The sequence below is a fragment of the Camponotus floridanus genome, unplaced genomic scaffold (genome assembly GCF_003227725.1).
Source record: "Camponotus floridanus strain SB8 unplaced genomic scaffold, Cflo_v7.5 scaffold259, whole genome shotgun sequence".
In the NCBI taxonomy this organism is placed as follows: Eukaryota; Metazoa; Arthropoda; class Insecta; order Hymenoptera; family Formicidae; genus Camponotus; species Camponotus floridanus.
In genome coordinates this window covers 123,870-146,140 of record NW_020229391.1, presented here as the reverse complement: position 1 = coordinate 146,140, position 22,271 = coordinate 123,870, and the positions used below count along the sequence as shown (strand labels likewise).

The window sequence follows — 22,271 nt, the reverse complement described above, 5'->3', positions numbered from 1 at the left end:
TGGTTTCGTGCGCGAGCTGCGCGATCTGGCGCTTCGCGCGAAGGTCGCCCTCGACGCCGTGGTACCGATGGCGGATCTGACGAGCGGGAGATATTCGCGAGCGCGTCGCGCTGTTACGCGTGCGAGAGACCGTTCGAGGCCGATGACGCTCGCGTGCGCGATCACTGTCACTTGACCGGCCGCTTCAGAGGTCGCATTCCGCGTGTAATTTGAATTACAAGGACCCTACGTCATACCCGTTTCTTTCACAATCTATCGGGTCGACGCGCACTTCATTATCAAGGATGTGGCTAACGCGTATCCCACAGCATCGAGTTGTTGCCGGTGACGAAGGAATCGTACATAGCTTTCTCGAAGACCGTTCGAGATAGCGCGGCGGCGGCGGAGGGAGACGGGGGAAATGCCGCGCGTTCCAGATACGTCAAATTACGATTCGTGGATCGTTCAAGTTTTTAGGCGCCGGTCTCGATAAGCTGGCGTCGTATCTCGACGAGAGCAAACTGACGATCGCGCGAGGCGAGTTTCGCGATCTCTCGGACGACGACTTCCGGCTTCTCACGCGCAAGGGCGTGTTTCCGTACGAGTACGTCGACAGCGTCGAGAGATTGCGGGAGACGCGTCTCCGCCGCGCGAGTCCTTCTACAGTTCTCTGACCGGCGACACCGTATCGGAGAGCGATTACGCGCACGCGACGCGCGTCTGGAAGCGATTTAGCGTCGAAATTCTGGGCGAGTATAGCGATCTCTATCTGAAGACCGACGTTCTTCTGCTCGCGGACGTGTTCGAAAATTTTCGCGCCGCTTGTTTGGAGAGTTACGGTTTAGATCCCGCGTACTACTTCACGCTGCCGGGATACACGTGGGACGCGATGCTAAGTACACGTACACGGGGTCCGTTTCGAGCTGCTCACCGATATCGATATGATGATGTTCGTGGAACGCGGAATACGCGGCGGTCTGAGTCAGTGCTCCAACAGATACGCTCGCGCTAACAACAAGTACATGAGCGCGTACGATCCGTCGCGACCGTCGATCTATCTGATGTATCTCGATATCAACAATCTGTACGGTTGGGCGATGTGTCAGCCGTTGCCGTACGAGCGATTCGAGTGGGTCGACGATCTCGAGAGTCTCGACGTGATGTCCGTGACGGAGGACTCGACCGTCGGCTACATTCTCGAGGTCGATCTCGACTATCCGGCCGACGCGCACGACGCCCACGCCGATCTACCGTTTTGTCCCACGCGCGATAAGCCGCCGGGAAGCGGCAGAGCAAACTCCTAGCCACGCTGTACGATAAGCGCCGATACGTCACGCACTATCGCAATCTGCAGCAGTGCGTCGTCGTCTCGTACGGTCTGCGTCTGACTAGGATTCATCGCGCGCTGCGCTTCTCGCAGTCGCCGTGGTTACGCGGATACGTGGAACTTAACACGCGTTTACGCACTAACGCGAGTAACGATTTCGAGAAGAATCTGTACAAGTTGATGAACAACGCCGTCTTCGGCAAGACCATGGAGAACGTGCGCAATCGCGTGGACGTTCGACTCGCGACTCGATGGGACGGGCGATTCGGAGCCGAGGCGCTCATCTCCAAGCCGAATTTTCACAGTAGAAGCGTATTCTCGGAGAATCTCATGGCCGTGGAATTGCGCAAATTGGAGGCGAAGATCGACAAACCGATCTACGTAGGCATGTCGATTCTCGATATATCCAAGATTCGTCTGTACGCGTTTCACTACGAATACATGCTCTACGGCGATAAGTGTAAGATATTGTACACCGACACGGACAGTCTCATTTATAGCATAGAGTGCGAGGACGCGTACGAGCGAATGAAGCGCGACATCGATAGATTCGACACGAGCGATTACGCCGTCGACAATCCCTACGGCGTGCCGCGCGCGAATAAGAAGGTTCTCGGTCTGATGAAGGACGAGAACAACGGCGCTCTCATGCTCGAGTTCGTCGGACTCAGAGCGAAGATGTACGCGTTGCGAGTCGAGGGTAGGGGCGACACTAAGAAGAGCAAGGGCGTGAGGAGCAGCGTCGTCGCGAGAACGCTGACGTTCGACGATTACGAGCGCTGCCTGAGACGCGAGATCGAGATGACTCGCGAGCAGTCGTGCCTGAGATCCAAGTTACACGAGGTGTACACCGTGCGCGAGTCGAAGGTCGCGCTCAGTCCGTACGACGATAAGCGCTACGTCGTGCCGGATTCTACCGACACTCTGCCGTGGGGCACTACAGGATACCTCTGTGAGGAGAGCCGGATAGATCTTAAGCGCTATGCGACGTATTTTTATAGATATGCGTGATGTATTTTATAGATATGCGTAATGTATTTTATTATCTTTAATGTTATACAATATATATATGTTCGTTGCGACGCGTTACAATACGCGCGATGTATTTTCTTATCTTTAATATTACAAATATATATATTCGTTGCGACGCGTTACAATACGCGCGATGTATCTTTTCGTCTGTAATATCACGCGAAAATATACGTATATTCGTCACAATATGTCGGCTTTGTCGATCCACGAATTATGCGACCTGTCCATTCCCAGCCACTTCACGAGAACGCGTCGCCCTTCCGGCGCAGCACTCTCTCCACGAGATACACGTCGGGATCGGAGACTCGCTGCAACTCGTGCTCGTAGAATCCGCCGGCTATCGGCTCGCCGCGCGAATCCTTCAGCAGATACGTCGCGGGATTCGTCCTTCGCACCTCGGCTACGCGGAAGATCTCCGCGGTCCAATTCGGCGTGTATCCCTTCTCGAACAGCGTCTTGTACTTGCTCACGCGCACGGGATCGTTCGGTCGAAATTTTCCCGGAGCGGCGATCTTCGGGTGGCTGTACACCGTCGACAGGAGTCTCGACGCTCGAGCGGGCATCACGTCGATCGGACGCATCCCGATGGTTCAATGCTTGCGAGCGTTGTACTCGGATATTAGATGCGGCAGCGCGTCGAGCCACTTGTACGTTCCGTTCAGCGTGAAGTACTTCCACATCGAGTTCTTGAGCGTGCGATTGAAACGCTCGACGATCGACGCTTTCAGCACCGAATACGTCGAGTAGTGATTGATTCCGTGTCTATCTACGAATCTTCGCACCTCGGCGTTGTAGAACTCCTTTCCTTTGTCGGTCTGCAGATTCCTCGGGCGACGTCCGGAGGCGCGCGTCACGCTCGACAGGGCTCGAGCGACCTCGTCGCCGCTCTTTCTCTTGAGCGGTACCGCCCACGCGTACTTGCTTAGAGCGTCGATGACGGTGAGTATGTAATTGTGGCCTCTGTTCCGTCCGGCGTAAGGACGCATCTCGACGACGTCCGCTTGCCACAGATCGTCGCATCCGCGCACCGCGACGCGGCGGCGGGGGAAGTTCTTTCTCGCTGGCGCGTGCAGCTCGTTCACGAGTCTCCGTTTCGCGGCGCTCATCTCGCCGTCTCTATTTTTTTCTACCCTTTCTTCGACTGTTACTTATCAGGAGTTTTAGCGCCCAGTTGTATGACTACCTTATTCGGATCGATCGTCTTAGGAATCGCAGCCGCCGCCGCCGCCTTCGCCGCCGCCTTCGTCGCCGTCGTCGTCGTCGCGGCCGTTCTTCTCGCGAGTTCGTTCGCGTCTTTCCTCAGACGCGCCACCTCGGCGTCCAGTTCTCGCAATTTCGCGTTGGAAGCCAGCGCCTTCGCCGTCAACTCCTGCAGCGTTCTGTCGTGACCGCTCAACGCGGCTCGATTTCTCTCGTTGTTCGCCGCTACGTTGTTCACGTGCGACAGAGATCTCTCCAAGGCGCGCACTCGCTTCTCCGTTTTCTCATCGATCTCCTCGAGCCGCGCGACGGAGGTCCCCAGTTCGCGCAACAGTTTGCTCGACGCGTCCCCGTTCGCCCGATTCGTCTCGATGGAGCTCTCCAGATCGCCCAGTCGCTTGTCGGCGACCGCGCGCGAGGCCGATCTCTCCGCCTCGACGGTCGCAATCCTCGTCGCGGCGAGCTCCTGCAGATTCTCCAGCGTTTGCAGCTCCTGCAGATTCTCGAGAGCGCTCCCCCTCGCGCGAATCTGCGTAACGTCGGTTTCCAAAGCGCTCGATCTTTCGGTCGCGGCGCTCTCGAAAGCGTCGATCTTCTTGCTCAGAGCGACGATTTTCTTCGCCGTCGAGGCCGCGTTGTTATCCACTCGCGTTCTCACGCTCGCGATAAGCTGGTGATTATTCGCCGCGTTCGTTCTCACCGCGTGTATAACGCTTTCGACGTAACTCTTGTTCGTCGCGTCGTCGTTGTTGGTCGGCCAGGCCACTCCTCGTATCTTGAGACGCTGCGCGTCGTAATGCGACGCGGAGAGAGAGACGTCAGAGACGGTCAGACACAGCGCGTTATCGCGCACGTAATTTCGCAGAGATTCCACGCTCGCGCGCAATCTGGCGCTCGTCGCGTCGCGACCGCGTCTTCTCCGCGTCGACACTCCGAACTTGCTCGCGAACATCGCGTCGTCGAATGAAGCGCGCGCGCGTCGCCGCGATTGTCTCACAGTATCTCGCCCGCCTCGCGGAGCTCCTCGATTATCGACAGGATCTCGTTGTCGTGAGCGTTGTTGCCGGCTTGACGAGAAGCGTCCAGCAATCGGAGACGATCCACCAATTCGTTCGGATCGTCCCAGTGAACGTAGTCCACGGTGTCGCGGGTCGCGCGCATAGCCCGCGGCACGCGACCCCCGCCGATCCTCTTCCTCGGACTGTCCGCAGGATCGGAGCTATAACGTGCTTGTACTTGTATCCCTTGTTTCCCAGTACGGGCATGCGAATATTGTGCTTGCGCCTGTGAGCGTTAGTTTGCAGAAGTATGCTCCTGTACGCGGCTTTGTCTCTCTCGGTGTACTTGAAATCGTCGGGAATTCTCTTGAAGATCAATTCGTACAGACCGGGAGTACCGGCGTATCTGACTCCGTCCACGAATATCGCGTCGTCGGCGCCTACGTCGAATCGCTTGTCCCCGAGCATAGTGCCTGCGTCGGCAAAGTAGACTCCGTAAACGTGATCGAAATCGCTCGGCGCGCCGCCGCCGAGAAGAGCGCCCACGTACTTTCGCGCCAACAGGCCCAATTGATCGCGCAAGATGTCTCGCCCTCGAGGAGTCCGCAGAGACCGTCTCACAGACGTTTCGAGCGTCGCCGGCGATCCGAGGAAGACGTTGTCGCTCGTCTCGAACGTCTCCTCGACGGCTGCGCAAAGAGGTCTCCGCTCGCGAATTCGCGCTGCTGCGCGGGAACGCGTCCGACGCTCCCACGGGCGTGGAAGTCGTCGCGTTCAGACGGCGAGATCGCTTAGCTTTGAATCCTTTCGTGGACGGCGGCGGTAACGCGTCCTCCTCGGCCTCTTCCTCGTCGTCCTCCTCCTCCGACGCCTCCGTTCTCTTGATGCCTCGCGCGAACGTCTCGTCGATCTCGCTCTTCGCCGGTTCCTTCTCTCTCGCGCTCGCACCTCGCGCGGAATCGTCTCCGACGCGCTCGGCGATGCGTCGCAACGGTTCGACGATCGGTTTGAAACGCGTCTCCAGAGCGCTATCGCTCTCCATCCTTCCGGTCTTCAGCGCTCTGTGTTTCATGCGAATCGACGCGCGCGTTCTCGCTATCTCTATCGTGGTTTTCTCGCGTCTGTCGACGTCCGTCATCGCGCGTCGTTTCTCGACGTTTCGCCTTCTCTTATTTCTCTCCCCTCTACGATCGCCGCCGTCTCGGGAAGACTGACTCATCCTCGACGACGATGCACGCGACGCTCTACGGCACGGCGTAATCGTTGAACCCTCGCCTGTATCTACCGTTGTGCAACGCGCTATCTTTGTCAATCACTAGAAAACCGTATCGGTATTTCCAACACGCGCGACACAGCGCGCGAAAATCTTCGTACGACATATCGGTGTTCACGTGATCGCTGTGCACGTGTTTCAGATTAGTACCATCCTGCTTAAAGAGTATCAATAGATTCGCGTTGTCGCGTGTCAGATGTTTGGGTATCTTAGCGTACGATTGGCACAGATAGAAGCAATCGACCTTCGCGTGACGTCCCATGCCGAAGTACTCTCTCATGACGTCCTGTTTGTCGCAGGCCACGTCGTCGAACACGAATATCGAGTTCGGCGACGCCTCGCTAGGCGGGATGACGTCGGCGTTGTTCGAATACGTGAAGTAACCGATATCCCGCATAGGTTTCAACAATTTCTCCAGATATCGATATTTAGGCTGATGCAACGATTTCGAGTAAACGTACACGTTCTCGAATCGTACGCCGTGCGGACTCTCAAGAAGGCTTATCAGCACGTTCGTTTTACTGCAATTAAAGGGACCGCAAATTACGCAGCGGATCGCGGTCGGTAACAGATTACCGTGTCTTCGCGGTTCCTCGTTCATCGAGCGCGTCTTACCGTCGACGTTGGACACTCTTATCACGATCGGTTGATGCACAAAACGCATTGTTTTCTCTCTCTTTCTCTCCTCGCGATTTTTCCTCGTTGTCGCGAGCGAATCTGCGTCTCAGTGCGCAGACGCGCGCGCGCGACGCTTCGTCATGTTTATTCTATTGGTGAACGATTACGATATTCTCGGACTCAGCGTCGATCAGTTGCAGTACGTTCCGAAGAAGCTTCTGCTGGACAAGTACGGCGATTTCGTCGATCGATTGTGGGAGAGATTGCCTATACATCTACAGGACGATCCGGACGTGCAGCGTTATCGCCTCTGTCACAAGCATCACAATCAGCCGTGGGCAACGAACGCACATCGACGGTCCGCCGCCGTGCATTAAAGACTGCGGCATGTGCCGGGAGAAGGAAATGGCGTGACGATGAGCGCGTCGACGATCGAGGCATATGAGATACGCCGAGGACGCCGCGACGGCAGTCGTTGGCGGTAGCGGTTTGCTCAGTAGAACTATAAACGCTCTTCCGTTCGAACTACATATACCGGGATATCAGTTCTGCGGTCCCGGTACTCGTCTCGCTAAGCGGCTCGCGCGAGGCGATCGAGGCGTCAATCCGCTGGACGCGGCTTACCGCGAGCACGACGTCGCCTATTCGCGGAGCGACGATTTCGCCGATCGGCACGTCGCGGATCGGGCGCTCGGAGCGAGAGCGTTCGAGCGTATCTGGGCCGGGGATTCGACCCTCGGCGAGAGAGTGGCGGCGTCGGCCGTATGGGCGGCTATGAAGGCGAAGACGAAACTAGGAATGGGTATGGCTGGAGCGCGAAAAGGCGCGAGAAAGAGCGGCGGCGGCGGCAAGAAAAAAACGACCTCGACGAGGAGGAGAACGACGAGAGGACGGGTTCTTCCCGCGGCGAAACGCGGCGGCTTCCTGCCGCTGTTGCCGGCGCTCGGAGCTTTAGGATCGCTGATCGGCGGAGCGGCCGGCGTGGCGAAGATGGTGAATGACGGTAAGGCCGCGCGTCGACAATTGGAGGAGCTACAGCGACACAATCGAGCGATGGAGGGCCGCGGTTTGTATCTCGCACCTTACAAGCGTGGCGGAAGCATCGCGAGACGAGGTGGACGAACGGTTAGAAGGGAGAGGAAGAAAAAAAGTCGCGCTTTCGCGCGCGTTAGACGACGTCGTAGCTCCGATCGGCATCACGACGAACGAACAGTTGAACAGCGTGGCCAGGCGCGCTCGCGTGCGTCACTTCAGAGGTGTGTTTATGCGCGACGCGTTGCCGGCGCGAGTTCGTCGCGACGAAAGTGGTATCGTGAACTTGGACAACGCCTCGGGGCCGGGCACGCATTGGGTGGCGTACGCTAAAAGGAGAAAAGACGCTATCTACTTCGACGCTTTCGGCAATCTTCGGCCGCCTCAAGAACTCGCGCGTTATCTCGGACGCGACACGCGCATCGCGTACAATCGCGACTCTCAGCAGACGTACGATCAGAGCGTCTGCGGACAATTGTGCCTGCGCTTCCTTCGACGAGTCGATTGGGGAGGAGGAAGGAGAAAGCCCTTCGGCCTCTAACAGCGATAGAGCGCGTCGCCATGTCGCTGATTCTCACGCTGACCGGAAGAAGCAACGTTCTCACGGCGAGTTACTTTCCGCTTTTCGATCTGAGCGACGACGATTACGAGCTCGGCCTGACCAATTTCGAGACCTACAACACGATTCCGAATGTGAATTCCTCGAACAATAAATTTTACTTCGACGACAACGACGAGACGATCGCGATCCCGATCGGATCCTACGAGCTGCGCGATATAAGCGCGTACCTGAGAGCCGCGATTCTTCGAAGACGGCGACGACCGTCGAGCGCGAGTATCGGAGGGAGAGACGGCGGCGATGGCGCCAGAGACGGCGACGACGAGGAATATCTGTACGATGTCGAGGACGCGGAGGACGAGAGCGGCGATCGCGTTCTCGCGCTACGCGGTAACGACAATACCATGAGAAGCGAAATCAAATGCGCGTACCGAATTAATTTCATCAACCCGAACAATATCGGATTGTTATTAGGTTTCTCCCAGTCTCGCGTATTGCGGCCGAACAAATGGTACGCGTCCGACGAGCCCGTGAGCATTATCGCGGTTAACACGATTCGCGTGGAGTGCAATCTGACGACGGGCGCGTACGTGAACGGAAGATCCGCCCACGCGATACACGAATTCGCGCCGAAGTCCCGCCGGGATATAAAGTGTCGGAGATCCCGAGGCAGATCATTTATCTGCCGATCATCGCGCGACTCGTGACCGACGTATCGCTGCGCGTCGTCGATCAGGACGGTCGATTGATCGATTTCCGCGGCGAGGAGATCTCGATTCGATTGCACGTGCGACGCAAACGATAGAGAGCGCGCGGCGAGACGCGAGGACGGGGGAGGGAACGGGGTGATGCTCGTCGTGCGCGAATCTAGCGTCGCGACATCGCATCGCGACGGCAGCGGCGGCGACCGCGATCGCGTCGCGGGAACTCGAGTCGTGCGCTCGAGAGAGAAGAGCGTCGGGGGATTGTCCGCCGCCAACGTCGCTTTTCTGCGATCCATGGGTTTCGTCGTACCGAGAGCCGCGCGATAGTTCGACGACATGAGGGACATTCTGAGCATCGACGGGGAACCCGTCTTCGACGATTGCATCGTGAAGATCGAGAGTCACACGTACAATCCGTACGCCAACACCACTTTCGGATACAGCGACGAGATACGAATACTCATACAATAGCAGGACTTATACACGCTGCCGTGCGAGAGTTTTCTCTACGTCGAAGGTAGACTGCACGCGAAGAATAATCCGCCGCCCGCGTCGAGCGTCGAATTGGGTAAGCCTGTCTTGGCCTCTAAGGAGCCGTCCGTGCCCTCGACGCCGGCGTGGCTCGTGAACAATTGCGTCGCCTTTATGTTTGAGGAGATACGTTACGAGCTCGAAGGCGTGGAGATCGATCGTAATCGCAACGTCGGAATAACTAGCACGATCAAGAACTACGCCTCGCTGACGGCCGAACGAGGCAAGATCTTGAAGAACGCCGGATGGGATCTCGCGACTGGACCGAGCGGCGTCGCGTCGACGGGCGACTTCAACTTCTGCGTTCCTCTCGACACGCTGTTAGGTTTCTGCGAGGATTACAGGCGCATCGTCACGCGCGTTACGAGCTGATTCTGATAAGAGCGCGAAACGACAACAATTGTCTGATATCGCGCGAGGAATTCGAGCCGAGAGTCGAGCTCGCGAAGATACAGTGGCGCGTGCCGCACGTGGTGTTGAATGACGTCAACAAATTATCGCTGTTGCGCACGTTGGACAGCGGCAGATATCTGAGCGCGCCCTTTCGCTCGTGGGATCTCTACAAGTTTCCGTTCCTGCAGAGCACGACCAAACACTCGTGGGCCGTAAAAGCGGCCACGCAGCTCGAGAAACCGCGTTACGTCATCTTCGCGTTGCAGACCTGAAAGAAGAACGTCCTGTTGCAGGACGCTTCCAGATTCGCCGCGTGCAATCTGACCAACGTAAAGTTGTATCTCAATTCCGACTTCTATCCGTACGACGATATGAATTTGGACTTCGATAAGAACAAGATCGCCATACTGTACGACGCCTACGCGAGATTTCGACGAACGTATTACGGATCCGCGAGCCACGAGACGCTTCTGACTATGAACAAATTTCTATACTGCGACCCGCTCGTGGTGATAGATTGTTCCCGCCAAAACGAAGCGATTAAGAGCGCCACTGTGGACGTTCGTCTAGAATTCGACTGCAAGGACAACGTTCCTTCTAACACCACGGCGTACTGCCTAATCATTCACGATCACGTGGTGGAGTACAATCCGCTGACGAACGTCGTGCGTAAGATCCCTAAAACGACGCGTCGAATGGGAGGAGAGAGGAAACTCGAAATCGTGAAGATATCGAGGAGAGACGCGAATAAACGTCAGTATCTCGCGACGATGACCGCGACGACGGTCACGGGCGATATCGCCCCGCCGATCTTCGTCGATCTGCAGGGCTTCGTCGTCAACGAGCGATTCGTGACGAAGGAGATGGCGATACTCGCGAACGGCAGAAATCTGACGCATCACGTCTTTCGCGCGCCGATGTCGTGGAATCTGCTGACGAAGAGCGAGAAGTCGCAGGCCTGTTGGCTGACTCTTAATCACCACGAATTTCACTGGACCGACGGACACGTGGAGTATAGGCACGCGAAGCAGATCGTTCGCGACGCGATATATCGCGCGTCGAGGGATCTCGTGTCGAACGCCGCGGTGACGATCTACGTCAAGGGTCGCGAGAAGAAGAAGTGGTTGACCGACATCGCGGGAGAGGTCGCGGAACAGCTCGACCTGATGATCGAGACCATCGACGCCGATTACGAGGATATCGGACTCCTTCGAACGCTAGCCGCGACTCGCGTCTATCGCTGCGGCTATCACTCGAAGAATTGCGCCTTGGAAAACGTGTGCAAATTGCACAACTGGTGGTTGGAGAGACGCGATCAATTGCGCGACATGTGAACAGAGACGCGTTGCGCGATGATTCGCGCGCCTCGCGCGTTTTCCGCATCGTAGATTAGTCTTGCGCGTACTCTTATCAACGACTTATCGCCTACCTAAAAGTATTATTAATACTTAGAAAGATACTATTAATACTAAGAAAAAAATAATATTAAAATAACATTAAAATAATATTAAAATAATATTAAAATAATATTAAAATAATATTAATTAGCGAATAAACGTTAACTCGTATCGCGCATACGCGGTTAAATGCATTTTCCGGCACTTCCTCCGGAGCAATCGAGAATTTATCGCGCCTCATTAAATTACCTCGTTATATTTCCGCGTCGCGCGATTTTTTCATACCGCCTTAGATTATAGCATTAGCATTAGCATTCGATGGAATCATAACGACTCGGCGATAGCGATATCGCGCGAATTTTTCATACCGCCTTAGATTATCGCATTAGCGTTCAACGGAATCATAACGACCCAGCGATAGTAATATCGCAGGTATAAATTAACGCCGAGAGACCGTTTTTCCTCAGAATGAGTCTCACGATCACGTTGTTGAGTGCGTCTGATATCGCAGTGTTCCTAGCGTGTCCAGCATTCATTCTCGGAGTTATTTTTTTCACGCGAACGACGATGAGCAGCGATGAAATTTCGCGATTGCGGAGGATGCTCCGCGAATGCACGTTCACGCCGTGGATGTGCTTGTGGAAGATAAAGTACATCAGAAATCTCATGGATGCGATCCTCAATATAGCTATAACGTGGAACGTAAGTACTCATTCATCATCCTTCTTTATTCTTTCGCTCTCCTTCGAGGAAAAATACGACGTACATTGATCGCGTGACATTTTTTTTTTCATAGTTCGAGAATGAGGTTGAGATCCCTGGATTCGTCAACATACGCTGCCGACATTGGATACGACAGGCGAGACTGAAGCAACGGCGATTCTTAAACTCGTTATGGTGCGACCGGCCGTCCTATAGACAATGGGAGAGGCGCTCCCCTAATATCTACGCCGACATCTTTCGGCTAAGAAGATTATTCGATATGGAGCCGCTCGTCTCGGATCGCGCGTTTTAAAACCGAAGATTTCTGCGACGACGATTCTTCTGTGGAGATATGGTACGATGATGCGAACTCGCTCGAGGAAACGAGCTCCGTCCGCACGGATGACGGAGGATTTTAACCGAGGTACGGATCTCTTCTCGTATAACGCGTCGTTCTTTCCTTTCGCGTATCTCGATACGTATTATTAATACACGGCTTTACATATTTCAGACGTCTCATCAATCTCGATGTCGAAGGACAGCGTCGAAGAACAGCGCCTTCCCTTCCTCCCGATCTCCGCCCGCATCGCCCCCCTCCCCTTGCGCGCGTCGAAACTCATCGTCGCTCGTGCGAACTGAGCTCGTTTCGCCGATCGGGCTATCTTCGCGTCACATTTCTATGAAGGATTCGTTGTCGAAGAGACGTACGTGTCGGCGCACTCTTACACGATCCTCTATATTCATCTCTATGTTCATATAATCCTTTTTATAGGGGCATTTATGGTTGATTCATAGGTCATTTATGGTTGATTTATAGTTCATTTATGGTTCACTTATGGTTCACTTATGGTTCATTTATAAATGAACCCATTTATGACCCATTTATAGGTAATTTATAGGCTATTCATAAGTAGCTTCCCAGGTAGCGGAGTGATGAACTCTTAATAACATTTTAGTAATGTCAGTTGAAGAACGCGTCTGTTTGAGCACATAAGTCTTGTTTTGCCGCTCCTTTTTTTTAAATGGTCGTTTCATATGGGTCGTTCTTACAGTCGTTCTTACAATAAATTTTTTCCAGTTTAAACGCGCATGTTTTTGTAAGACCGTTTATTTTAGATACTTTACAGTCGTTCTTACAGGTCGTTCTCACAGGTCGTTCTTAGGTCGTTCTCACAGGTCGTTCTTAGGTCGTTCTCACAGGTCGTTCTCACAGATCGTTCTTGGTCGTTCTTACAGGTCGTTCATATATATATATAATAGTCATATATTTAATAGTCATATAATAGTCATATATTTTAATCGTATATATTTTAATCATATATATTTTAATTGTATATATTTAATAGTCGTATATTTTAATCGTATATATTTAATAGTCATATATTTTAATCGCATATATTTAATAATCATATATTGTAATCGCTATATATTACATTCATCGTCGATAGTCGCGCAATTATCGAGAGCAAACAGGGAGGAGGACTCGAAGACCTCACGTTCTCTCAAATATTATATTAGAATATTATAATATTAGAACATTATATTAAGCGTTATATATTAAAACATTATATTAAACGTTATATTAAGCGTTATATTAAACGTTATATTAGAATATTATATTAAGCGTTATATTAAATGTTATATTAAGCGTTATATTAGAATATTATACATTAAACGTTATATAAGTATATGTAGATTGCGCAAATTTTTTTGTACGAATAAAGAATCATTTTTTTTGTACGAATAAAGAATCATTTTTGTACGAATAAAGAATCATTTTTTATACGAATAAAGAAGTTCGTTCTCTCGATCACCTCTCTAGCGCGTCCGAGAGTATCTTCCCTCCCCTCCTCTTTTCGTACGAATGACGAATCATTTGTTTCTAAAAAAAAAAAGTTCGTTCTCTCGATCATCCTTCTCGCGCGTCCGAGCGTATCTATCCTCCCCTCCCCTCGCCTTCTCCTTCTCCCACGTACGACGCTTTCTCGCGTTCTAGAGAACGATATATCGCCGAAGGACGCGCGCGCGATAGTTCGCTACCGTCCCGACCCCGCGCGCTAGCACCTCGCGAGAGCCATGACGCGCGTCGCGTTATCGCTCGCGCTGACGATATCCCTGCTCGCGGCCGTCGCGTCGGCACTGACCTACGATGACGTTGCGGAGGCGTCCCGTGAGCGGGTGAGCCGGTGCTCGTGTGGAACTCCGTCCAGGGTGCTGAGGCTGTTGGCCGCCCACTTCCGAAGCGGAAACCTGCCCACCATGCAGAGGCTGCGGAGCTCCCGTTGTGCTGAGGTGGCTTCCGAGAGAGTGCTCGCGCCGGTCACGATGTCTTCCACGTAAGTATCGCGGCACAGCGCGACAGCTCCTCGCAGAAATCGTTGACGGCGAGCTGGTGTAAGGTCCGTATGGCGAGGAATGGCGCGCACGCCAAGCCATACGTGACCGTTCGTAAGCGGTATTCGCGGATGTCGTCGGCGGCGCGGTGCCGCCAAAATATCCGCTGATGATTGCGGTCGTCCGGATGGATGAGAATTTGGCGGTACATCTTCTCGATGTCTGCCACAAAGACGTAGCGGTGCCAGCGCCAACGAAGGAGTACGTCGGCGAGAGCTGGCAGGAGGTTGGTGCCAGTCAGCAGACTGGCGTTGAGTGAGGTGCCCAGGGGCGTGAGCTGAGACCCGTTGAACACGACCCTGAGCTTCGTGGTAGTGCTCGTCTCTCGCAACACTCCATGATGCGGTAAGTAGCACTTAGCGGTGCTCAATTTGTCGGATGAAGTATCTACAACTTCCATGTGTTGCAGGTCGTCGTATTCCCGCATGAAGCTGTGGTAGAGGCTGCCGAATTGAGCGTCCTTGTTGCAGCGGCGCTCCATAGCGTGGAGCAGACGCTCGGCCGGCCTGCGGGTTTCCGTGAGAGAGAGCAGAGAACTGGCGAAGGGAAGTCTCGCGATGTAGCGTCCCGTGCTGATGCGTGCGTGCGTGCGGGCGAAGATGTCCTCGCATCTTCTCTCCTCTGGGATGAGAGCGACAGGAGCGGCAGACTCCATTTCCTGCTCCCAGAAGAGCTGCACCAAGTCAGTCAGCTGGCGGTCGACCGTGCATTGATGGGCGGTATGGCCGGCTTGTGTCATGGCTCGATGACCGCCCGATAGGATCCATCCGAGGGAGGTCTTTTGCGTGATGGGCTCGTCCTTACGTCCCTTGCGGAGCCCATCCTGGAGGATGGCGGAGTAGGCATCCGCGCCGAGCAATATCTCGATTGGATCTCGGTCAAGGTATTGTGGATCGGCCAGGGGGAGACCGCGTATGTGTGGCCAGGTAATGCTGGCTCGCACGACAGACCCCTTGTAGGTTGAGAGGCGCGGAAGGCTATACGAAACCGAACCGAGAGCGCTGCTCCAGTGATTGCCGAGGAAAGCGTCATCGACAGCCGTCCGCGGGTTGCTCCGGATGCTCCTCCAATGCCGGCTATTCTCATCGAGGAGCGGATCCACGGCAGACGCAACCGTTGCGCCAGAACCTCGGCGACTAGGGAGACCTCGGATCCTTGGTCAATTAGCGCTCGGACGTCGTGCGGTCTTCCCATGTGGTCCTTGATGGTGACCCGAGCGGTGGCGAGGAGGATCGCCTTGCGGTCCGACGCGAAGTGTGTGGCGGACAATGCACTCGCTCCGTCGGATTGTGAGTACGCGTCGTGCAGTAGCGTGTGGTGCCGGGCTTTGCAGGTGAAGCACGTTTTGGTCGACTGACATTTCGCCAGGAAATGGTTGCCGTGGCAGTTAAAACACATCTTGTTCGCCTCCACAAGGTTTTTTCGCTCTGTCGCGGTCTTGGCTTTAAACGTCGCGCACTGCATAATTGAATGTTTTTCCTTGCAGACGGCGCAAATAGAGGAGTCGGACGCGCGCTTCACGAAGTGCGACTTCGCGGACCGGGAAGCTCCTCCGGATTTTGCGACGGTGGCCGGCTGCACGGCGTTCAGCGTCAGGATTTGCTTCGCGATGAAATCCATAAGGACGTCATTACTCGATGGGTCGACGGAATCGCGGATAGAGGACTCCCACTGCATTCTGGTTTGCGGGTCAAATCGCTCAACAAGCAGGTAATTAAAAAATCCATTCCGTGCATGTCGATGGGCCTGTCAATGCTCTCCTGGGCATTGATAGCGGTTGTGGCGGTATTGTGAATTCGACTCAGTTCATCGGTGGTCGCGGCCTTCATCTTCGGCACGGCGGTGTACGCGGCGAAGTTGGCGCGAATGAGCTCTCACTTGTTCTCGTAATGAGAGCTTAGAATGGACCACGCCCGCTCGTAATTACCCCCAACGATTGGCAATGATCTTATTAATTTTTCCGCAGGACCCTGCAAGCTAGTGCGGAGATAGTGGAGCTTTTCCACGTTGGAGATGGACGAATTGTTCCCGATGATGGACAAAAAGATATCGCGAAACGCGGGCCAATCTCCGTATGCGCCAGAGAATGGCTGAAGTTTGATCCGCGGCAGCGAGGTTTTGAGCGTCTGTTCTTGGTGAGTCTTAACTTTCGGCGTGGTGGACGACTCGCCTTTGAGATTGTTCGCGTACTCGACAAGCATGCTCCGCTGAGATACATAAGTTGATTCCGCGATATCAATAAAATCTGCCTTTGCGTACTCACTCTCGAGATATTTGTCTTTCAGCGTTGTCCTTATGAGATCGTGATGAGCCTCAAACTTGGTCCTCAGAGTATCGAGGATGCGAAGGCGAACTTGGACTGCTTCAGCTGTGATGCTGGAGATGCCCATTTTGCGTAGATTGTCCACGGAGCGGGACATTCGCCCGTGGATGTCGTTCTGCGCTTCTAACTATGCCTTCAAATCGGCACTCATTGTGATTGTCTTTCTGCACAGGTTCGCGCACTGGATTTCACACGCGAATTTCACCCACGAACTGCAGATGCGGATGATAATAACTCCGGCTCGAAGGACCAGAAAATGTTCGCGAATGAATGAGTTTATGCGGAAAGCGCGTCCCAAAGAATTTCGTGACAGGACACCACACACAACGCACAATTGAACGCAAGGATAAGACACGACACGTATATTTTTGTAATTTTTATATAATTTTATTTAAACGCCACATCAATAATAAATTTAGCACGTAGACAGCCGCACCGTCCCTTTTTCGAATTCTTAATTTAAATCTATTCATTACATTCGTTTGTCTCTCAACATTAATTTTAAAATGTAACGACTTATAAATTCTCTCTTTTTTGCGTTCGACGTTGTCATCCTTTTTTTGTACTCTGACCTTTATTATGTATAATCTATTGCGACCGATTTGAACTTTTTTATGTAATTTGTTTTTATAAACTTCGCTATCAGCATTGAGAAGGTCCTGGAATAGGACGAAACGTATGCGAGCACGAAATTGTACATGTTATGATATTATAGACATGAATATTAACGATTAAAGTTTAAGTTTATTTTCTTAAATTTTATTTGCATAGTACACCTTTGCCGTAGCAGTAATCTTTGCCTAAATTAGTAGATTAATTTTTAGTGTTACTTAATACCTGCTACTCTCATAAGAATTTTATTAATATTACGCCGGCATAAGATGCGTTCATGTTCACATGGTTTTTTTAAGCTTATTATTTCATTGTTTAGAGTTACCCCTAGAAATATCATTAGAGATTGGTCGCGCAATCACATACGCATTATTAAAATCAAAGAAAGAATTAACTTTTTGAGAAAATGTAAAGAATTTAAGGTGCTTCCACCACATCTCTTGCACAAGTTCAATTATAGAATCAGATTCTACAATAATAGATCAATACACAATTTTAACACTATCAGGTTTAAAACAGCTTGGCACATTTTGAATTTAGAGATTGCGGATGCGTTTAGATCATTATACTATCTACGCCATTGTGTGTTGCGACTCTCAAAAGCAGCGTTCAATTGTATTCCTTCATGTTTTCTTGACAATTATCTTGACAGACAATCAAAGTTTTTTCAATTTATTGCTTGCAATGAGAGACGTAGATTACACAGGAAGCTCAGCTGGATGATCACCAAGAAACACGAGGCTAAGACCTTTGCTCTTTCTTTCTCATATTTCTACAGTCTTGCCACTGACTCCAACACTAATAATTACAGAAACAATTTCAGAGCACAATCAACTACTTCCACCGGCACGAGACATAAAAAAGATTATGAATTTTCTACTACCGCTGTTCTACTCCCTCTGGCTTCCCCTCACAAAATTTTGATTAAACCTTCTCCTAACCCTCCTCACTTTAATTCCTCCCCCCATGTACTCAACAATGTCAACAAGAAGTGGTTCATCAATTTGTCTTCCATTGACATTCCTCATGAAGTACAGTGCCTTCTGCAATTGGGAGAAAAATTCAGCTTACCAGCATCTAAATCTTCTCCCCGGTTGATTTTTGATTTTATTACAATAAATACATTGAGTGCGGCATCGGGAGGCTTGATTGTGACATTTCTCAACAGATAAGAAATCATACTGCTCAGTGTTTGGAGAATCATTTAAAAGACAATTCGAAATCTTTATCTAATATTGATGAGTCGTTGTTAAGATTGAACAACACATGTAAAACTTTCTTGGCTGATCATCCAGACATAATTATAACAAGAGCTGACAAGGGCAATGCTAGCGTGGCGCTTGACAAGAGTGTATACGTTTCGAAAATGAATGAATTACTGAATGATACGGACACTTATATTGTCATTAATAAGGATCCCACGTCAAAAATATGTAGAGAGCTCAATGATATTCTGAAACGTTGGCAACGAAATAATTACATCTCAGCTCTAACGAAACGTTCGCTTTACACCAGTGACGGGGTGCTACCTAGAGCATATGGTTTACCGAAGATCCATAAATCCGGCTTCCCGTTAAGAATCATAGTGTCGTCCATAAATAGTCCTCTCCATAGGTTTGCCTTCTTTCCTACATAATTGCCTTCATGAAAACCTTCCTCTTTCTAATAGTCATATTGCCAATAGTTATGAGCTTGTCGATAAAATTAATTATTTCCACGTCGATGACCGTCTTAAATTAGCTTCATTAGATGTCGTTTCATTGTTCACAAATGTGCCTACAGACTTGATTGTTGACAGTGTGACAAAACGTTGGCAATATCTGGAGAACAAAATCAAGATCCCGCTCTTAGAATTCTCTATTGGCCTTAAGCTGGTACTGAATTCTACTTTTTTCAAATTCAACGGGAAGATATATAAGCAAATTTTTGGGACTCCTATGGGTTCCCCCCTCTCCCCCGTTTGTGCAGATCTAGTCTTACAAGATCTTGAGGAAAAAGCCAGGTCACAATTACCTTTTCATCTTCCTTTTTACTTTAGATATGTGGACGACATTGCCTTGATTGCTCGCTCTTCCTCCTTTGATCTTATCATGAAAGTTTTTAACTCCTTCCATCAGAGACTTAAATTCACTATAGAAATCCCCGAGAATGACCGTCTCAATTTTTTAGATGTCACCATCATTATTGAAGACAATCACATTGAGTTTGATTGGTATATGAAACCTACTTTCTCTGGGAGATTTTTGAATTTTTTCTCGCAGCATCCTCAAGCTCATAAAAAAGGCGTCATAATTGGCCTTACGGACAAAATCTTTAAACTGTCTAACCCACGTTTTCATGAAAAAAATTTTAAGCTGATAATTGATTTGCTACTTGATAACGGTTATCCCATCAATTTCATTTTTTCTACCATCATTAACAGAATTAAATCGCTTATCCATAACAACCTTGCTCCTCCTCTTCCTCCAACCGCTGACACCTCTAAATCGTTTTTCGTCATTCCGTATATTAAGGGAGTCTCTGAGCACTTTAAAGATGTTGCGAAGAATTTAAATAAGTCTCTCGCCTACGCTGTTCCCAATAAATTGAACCGCTTTATTAAAGCACATAAAGACCAACTTCCAAGGGAGAATCTTTCCAATGTGATCTATAAGGTCCCTTGTTGTGACTGCACGGCATCCTACGTTGGACAGACCGGTAGACAATTAAAGACTCGTATGAAAGAACATCGGTCTAATATTAATGGTTCTTCCGAACAGTTATCAGTAGTTTCCCTCCACAGACTGGAAGGACATGAGTTTGATTGGAATGAGGTGATTATACTGGATCGTGAATCTTCCTTTATGAGAAGGTCAGTTTCTGAAATGATTCACATCATAAGACAAGACAACAGCTTGAATGTGCATAAAGACACCGAAAAATTTGATAAGATTTATATCCCGATTATAAAATCATTATAATCGGAGCTGCTGCCCTGAGCATGCTATTCTTGTTTTCCATTATATCTATTTATCCGCTCCTGTATTTCTTTTGCCTGCCCCCCCTTCCTCCCTGTCTTCGGTATGCCGTACATTTCGATAACTCGTAATTTCAGTACGCAGCGAGATCCCGCATGATACACACGCTGTTTCTACGTCTCAGAAATTTTGATTGATTTTAAGTGCTACCATTTACATTAACATTATTATTTGACGGCTTTTGAACACCTGTATGTATTTTCTTTGAGCTTCTCCAAATATTCCCTATTAATCTTGTCTTTGCTTACTTGTTGTGATATTACGATATTTATTTCCTTCATTTGCCTATCTTTTAACAGACAAATATTCACTTATTCTCAACGTTTCAATAATTTTCCTTCATCAATATTAAAAAAGCTCTGATTAACTATATTTTCAATTTAGCTTTACTTACTACATATTTCTCTGCGTACAGAATTTTTTGACTTTTTTATAATAGACTATTCGATTATCAAGTATGTTATAACTTAACATTTCAATTTTATGTCTTTTTAAAAGATTCTTTTTCTGTATGATTTTTTGTACTTATTTGCTTTGGCTAATACATGTTTGCATGTGAATGTGTTGCTCTGCTCAGCTTAATTTTTTAGATTCTGCACTTTCTTTTAAAAAAATTTTTGATGGATTTTATATGCCGTGCAAGGCTTAATGGGTATGCAGCATCTCTGCCCTATGCTTGTTTGCCACAGCTTTTTGCACCGCTTTTCACACAGTTGCGATCCCTGTGTTTCTTGGAAGGTGAGTAACATATTCAACGTGCATGCACGTAGACAGCCGCACCGTCCCTTTTTCGAATTCTTAATTTAAATCTATTCATTACATTCGTTTGTCTCTCAACATTAATTTTAAAATGTAACGACTTATAAATTCTCTCTTTTTTGCGTTCGACGTTGTCATCCTTTTTTTGTACTCTGACCTTTATTATGTATAATCTATTGCGAGCGACCGATTTGAACTTTTTTATGTAATTTGTTTTTATAAACTTCGCTATCAGCATTGAGAAGGTCCTGGAATAGGACGAAACGTATGCGAGCACGAAATTGTACATGTTATGATATTATAGACATGAATATTAACGATTAAAGTTTAAGTTTATTTTCTTAAATTTTATTTGCATAGTACACCTTTGCCGTAGCAGTAATCTTTGCCTAAATTAGTAGATTAATTTTTAGTGTTAAATAATAAAGTTTTACACAAAAATATATATAATTATTTTCAGACACTGAAATAATGCCGGAATAGAGAAAAGTCCGAGTGAGCAAGCGGTCGTGTACAATAAGCGGTTGAACAAAGCGGTTTTTTAGCGAAGCGGTTTTACTGTGAAAGCGGTTTAGCGAAAAGTGCGAGACTTTCTCGGGTCCACGCGCGGTGCCCATTATATTGCGAGCGAGATTTTGGACCCGTTGCGGCGTGGACCAATTAATTTCATATTTTAGCAGTGACCTCAGGGCGCCGCATTATTGGCCGCCGATGAGATCAGGAGTTAAGATTTTTGTACTTGTCATGCGCACGGTCTTTTTCGATCAGCTGATTGGCGATCAGCTGATCGTGACGTATGGGCGCGCATGCCCTTTTGTTGCTTAAACATTGTCGACGGTTGACAATCTTATTGTCAACTGTTTATACTGAGCGTTTCTTAGGCACCGAAAAAAACGAGAGATAACTTGAACGGTCGGGTTTTTGTCGAAAACAGATTTTTCGAGAAGTTTCTCGACGCCCGCTAATTTCGAATTTTCGGGTTTTACGATAGAAAAATGCGGATTTTATTTATTCGAATTTTCAGATCGAGATAATAATTATGAATTTCGAACATATATATTTCTGACAGAAATTAGATTACGAGAAAGTACAGCTCACGTAGCGGTAAATAAAGGAACTATCGAATCATGCAAATCCTGTTCTTCCGTTAATCTGTTATCAGAGATTGTGTGTGCAAATCCTGCTCGGTTTTTGTTATCAATCTGCTGTCAAAATTGCATCGCACAGATCCTGCTCGGTTTCTGCCATCAATGTACTGTCAGTTACATTCCGCGACAACAATTCGTTCCTTGGCCCCTTTTGTAGGGCAAGAGGAGCGTAGAACTGGCCAATCAGCTGCTATGCTGCCAGTTGATTGGCCAGTTCTACGTCCTCCTTGCCCCGTGACATCAGCACGCTCTACCCGACAATTTTGAAAGGGA

General features: G+C 49.7%; 3 protein-coding genes across 3 annotated transcripts; all 3 read right to left on the bottom strand.

The window, feature by feature from the left end:
• Nucleotides 1–2,577: 2,577 nt before the first annotated feature.
• LOC112638182 lies at nucleotides 2,578–2,919 on the bottom strand. The gene has a single exon (XM_025409319.1). The coding sequence runs from the start codon at nucleotides 2,917–2,919 to the stop codon at nucleotides 2,578–2,580; it is 342 nt and encodes a 113-aa protein (XP_025265104.1).
• An 11,146-nt stretch (nucleotides 2,920–14,065) lies between these two features.
• Nucleotides 14,066–14,878, bottom strand: LOC112638181. Its single transcript, XM_025409318.1, has one exon. It carries the CDS (start codon nucleotides 14,876–14,878, stop codon nucleotides 14,066–14,068), a length of 813 nt encoding a protein of 270 aa, XP_025265103.1.
• Nucleotides 14,879–16,013: 1,135 nt separating this feature from the next.
• On the bottom strand, nucleotides 16,014–16,529 carry LOC112638180. The gene has a single exon (XM_025409317.1). It carries the CDS (start codon nucleotides 16,527–16,529, stop codon nucleotides 16,014–16,016), a length of 516 nt encoding a protein of 171 aa, XP_025265102.1.
• Nucleotides 16,530–22,271: the final 5,742 nt, after the last annotated feature.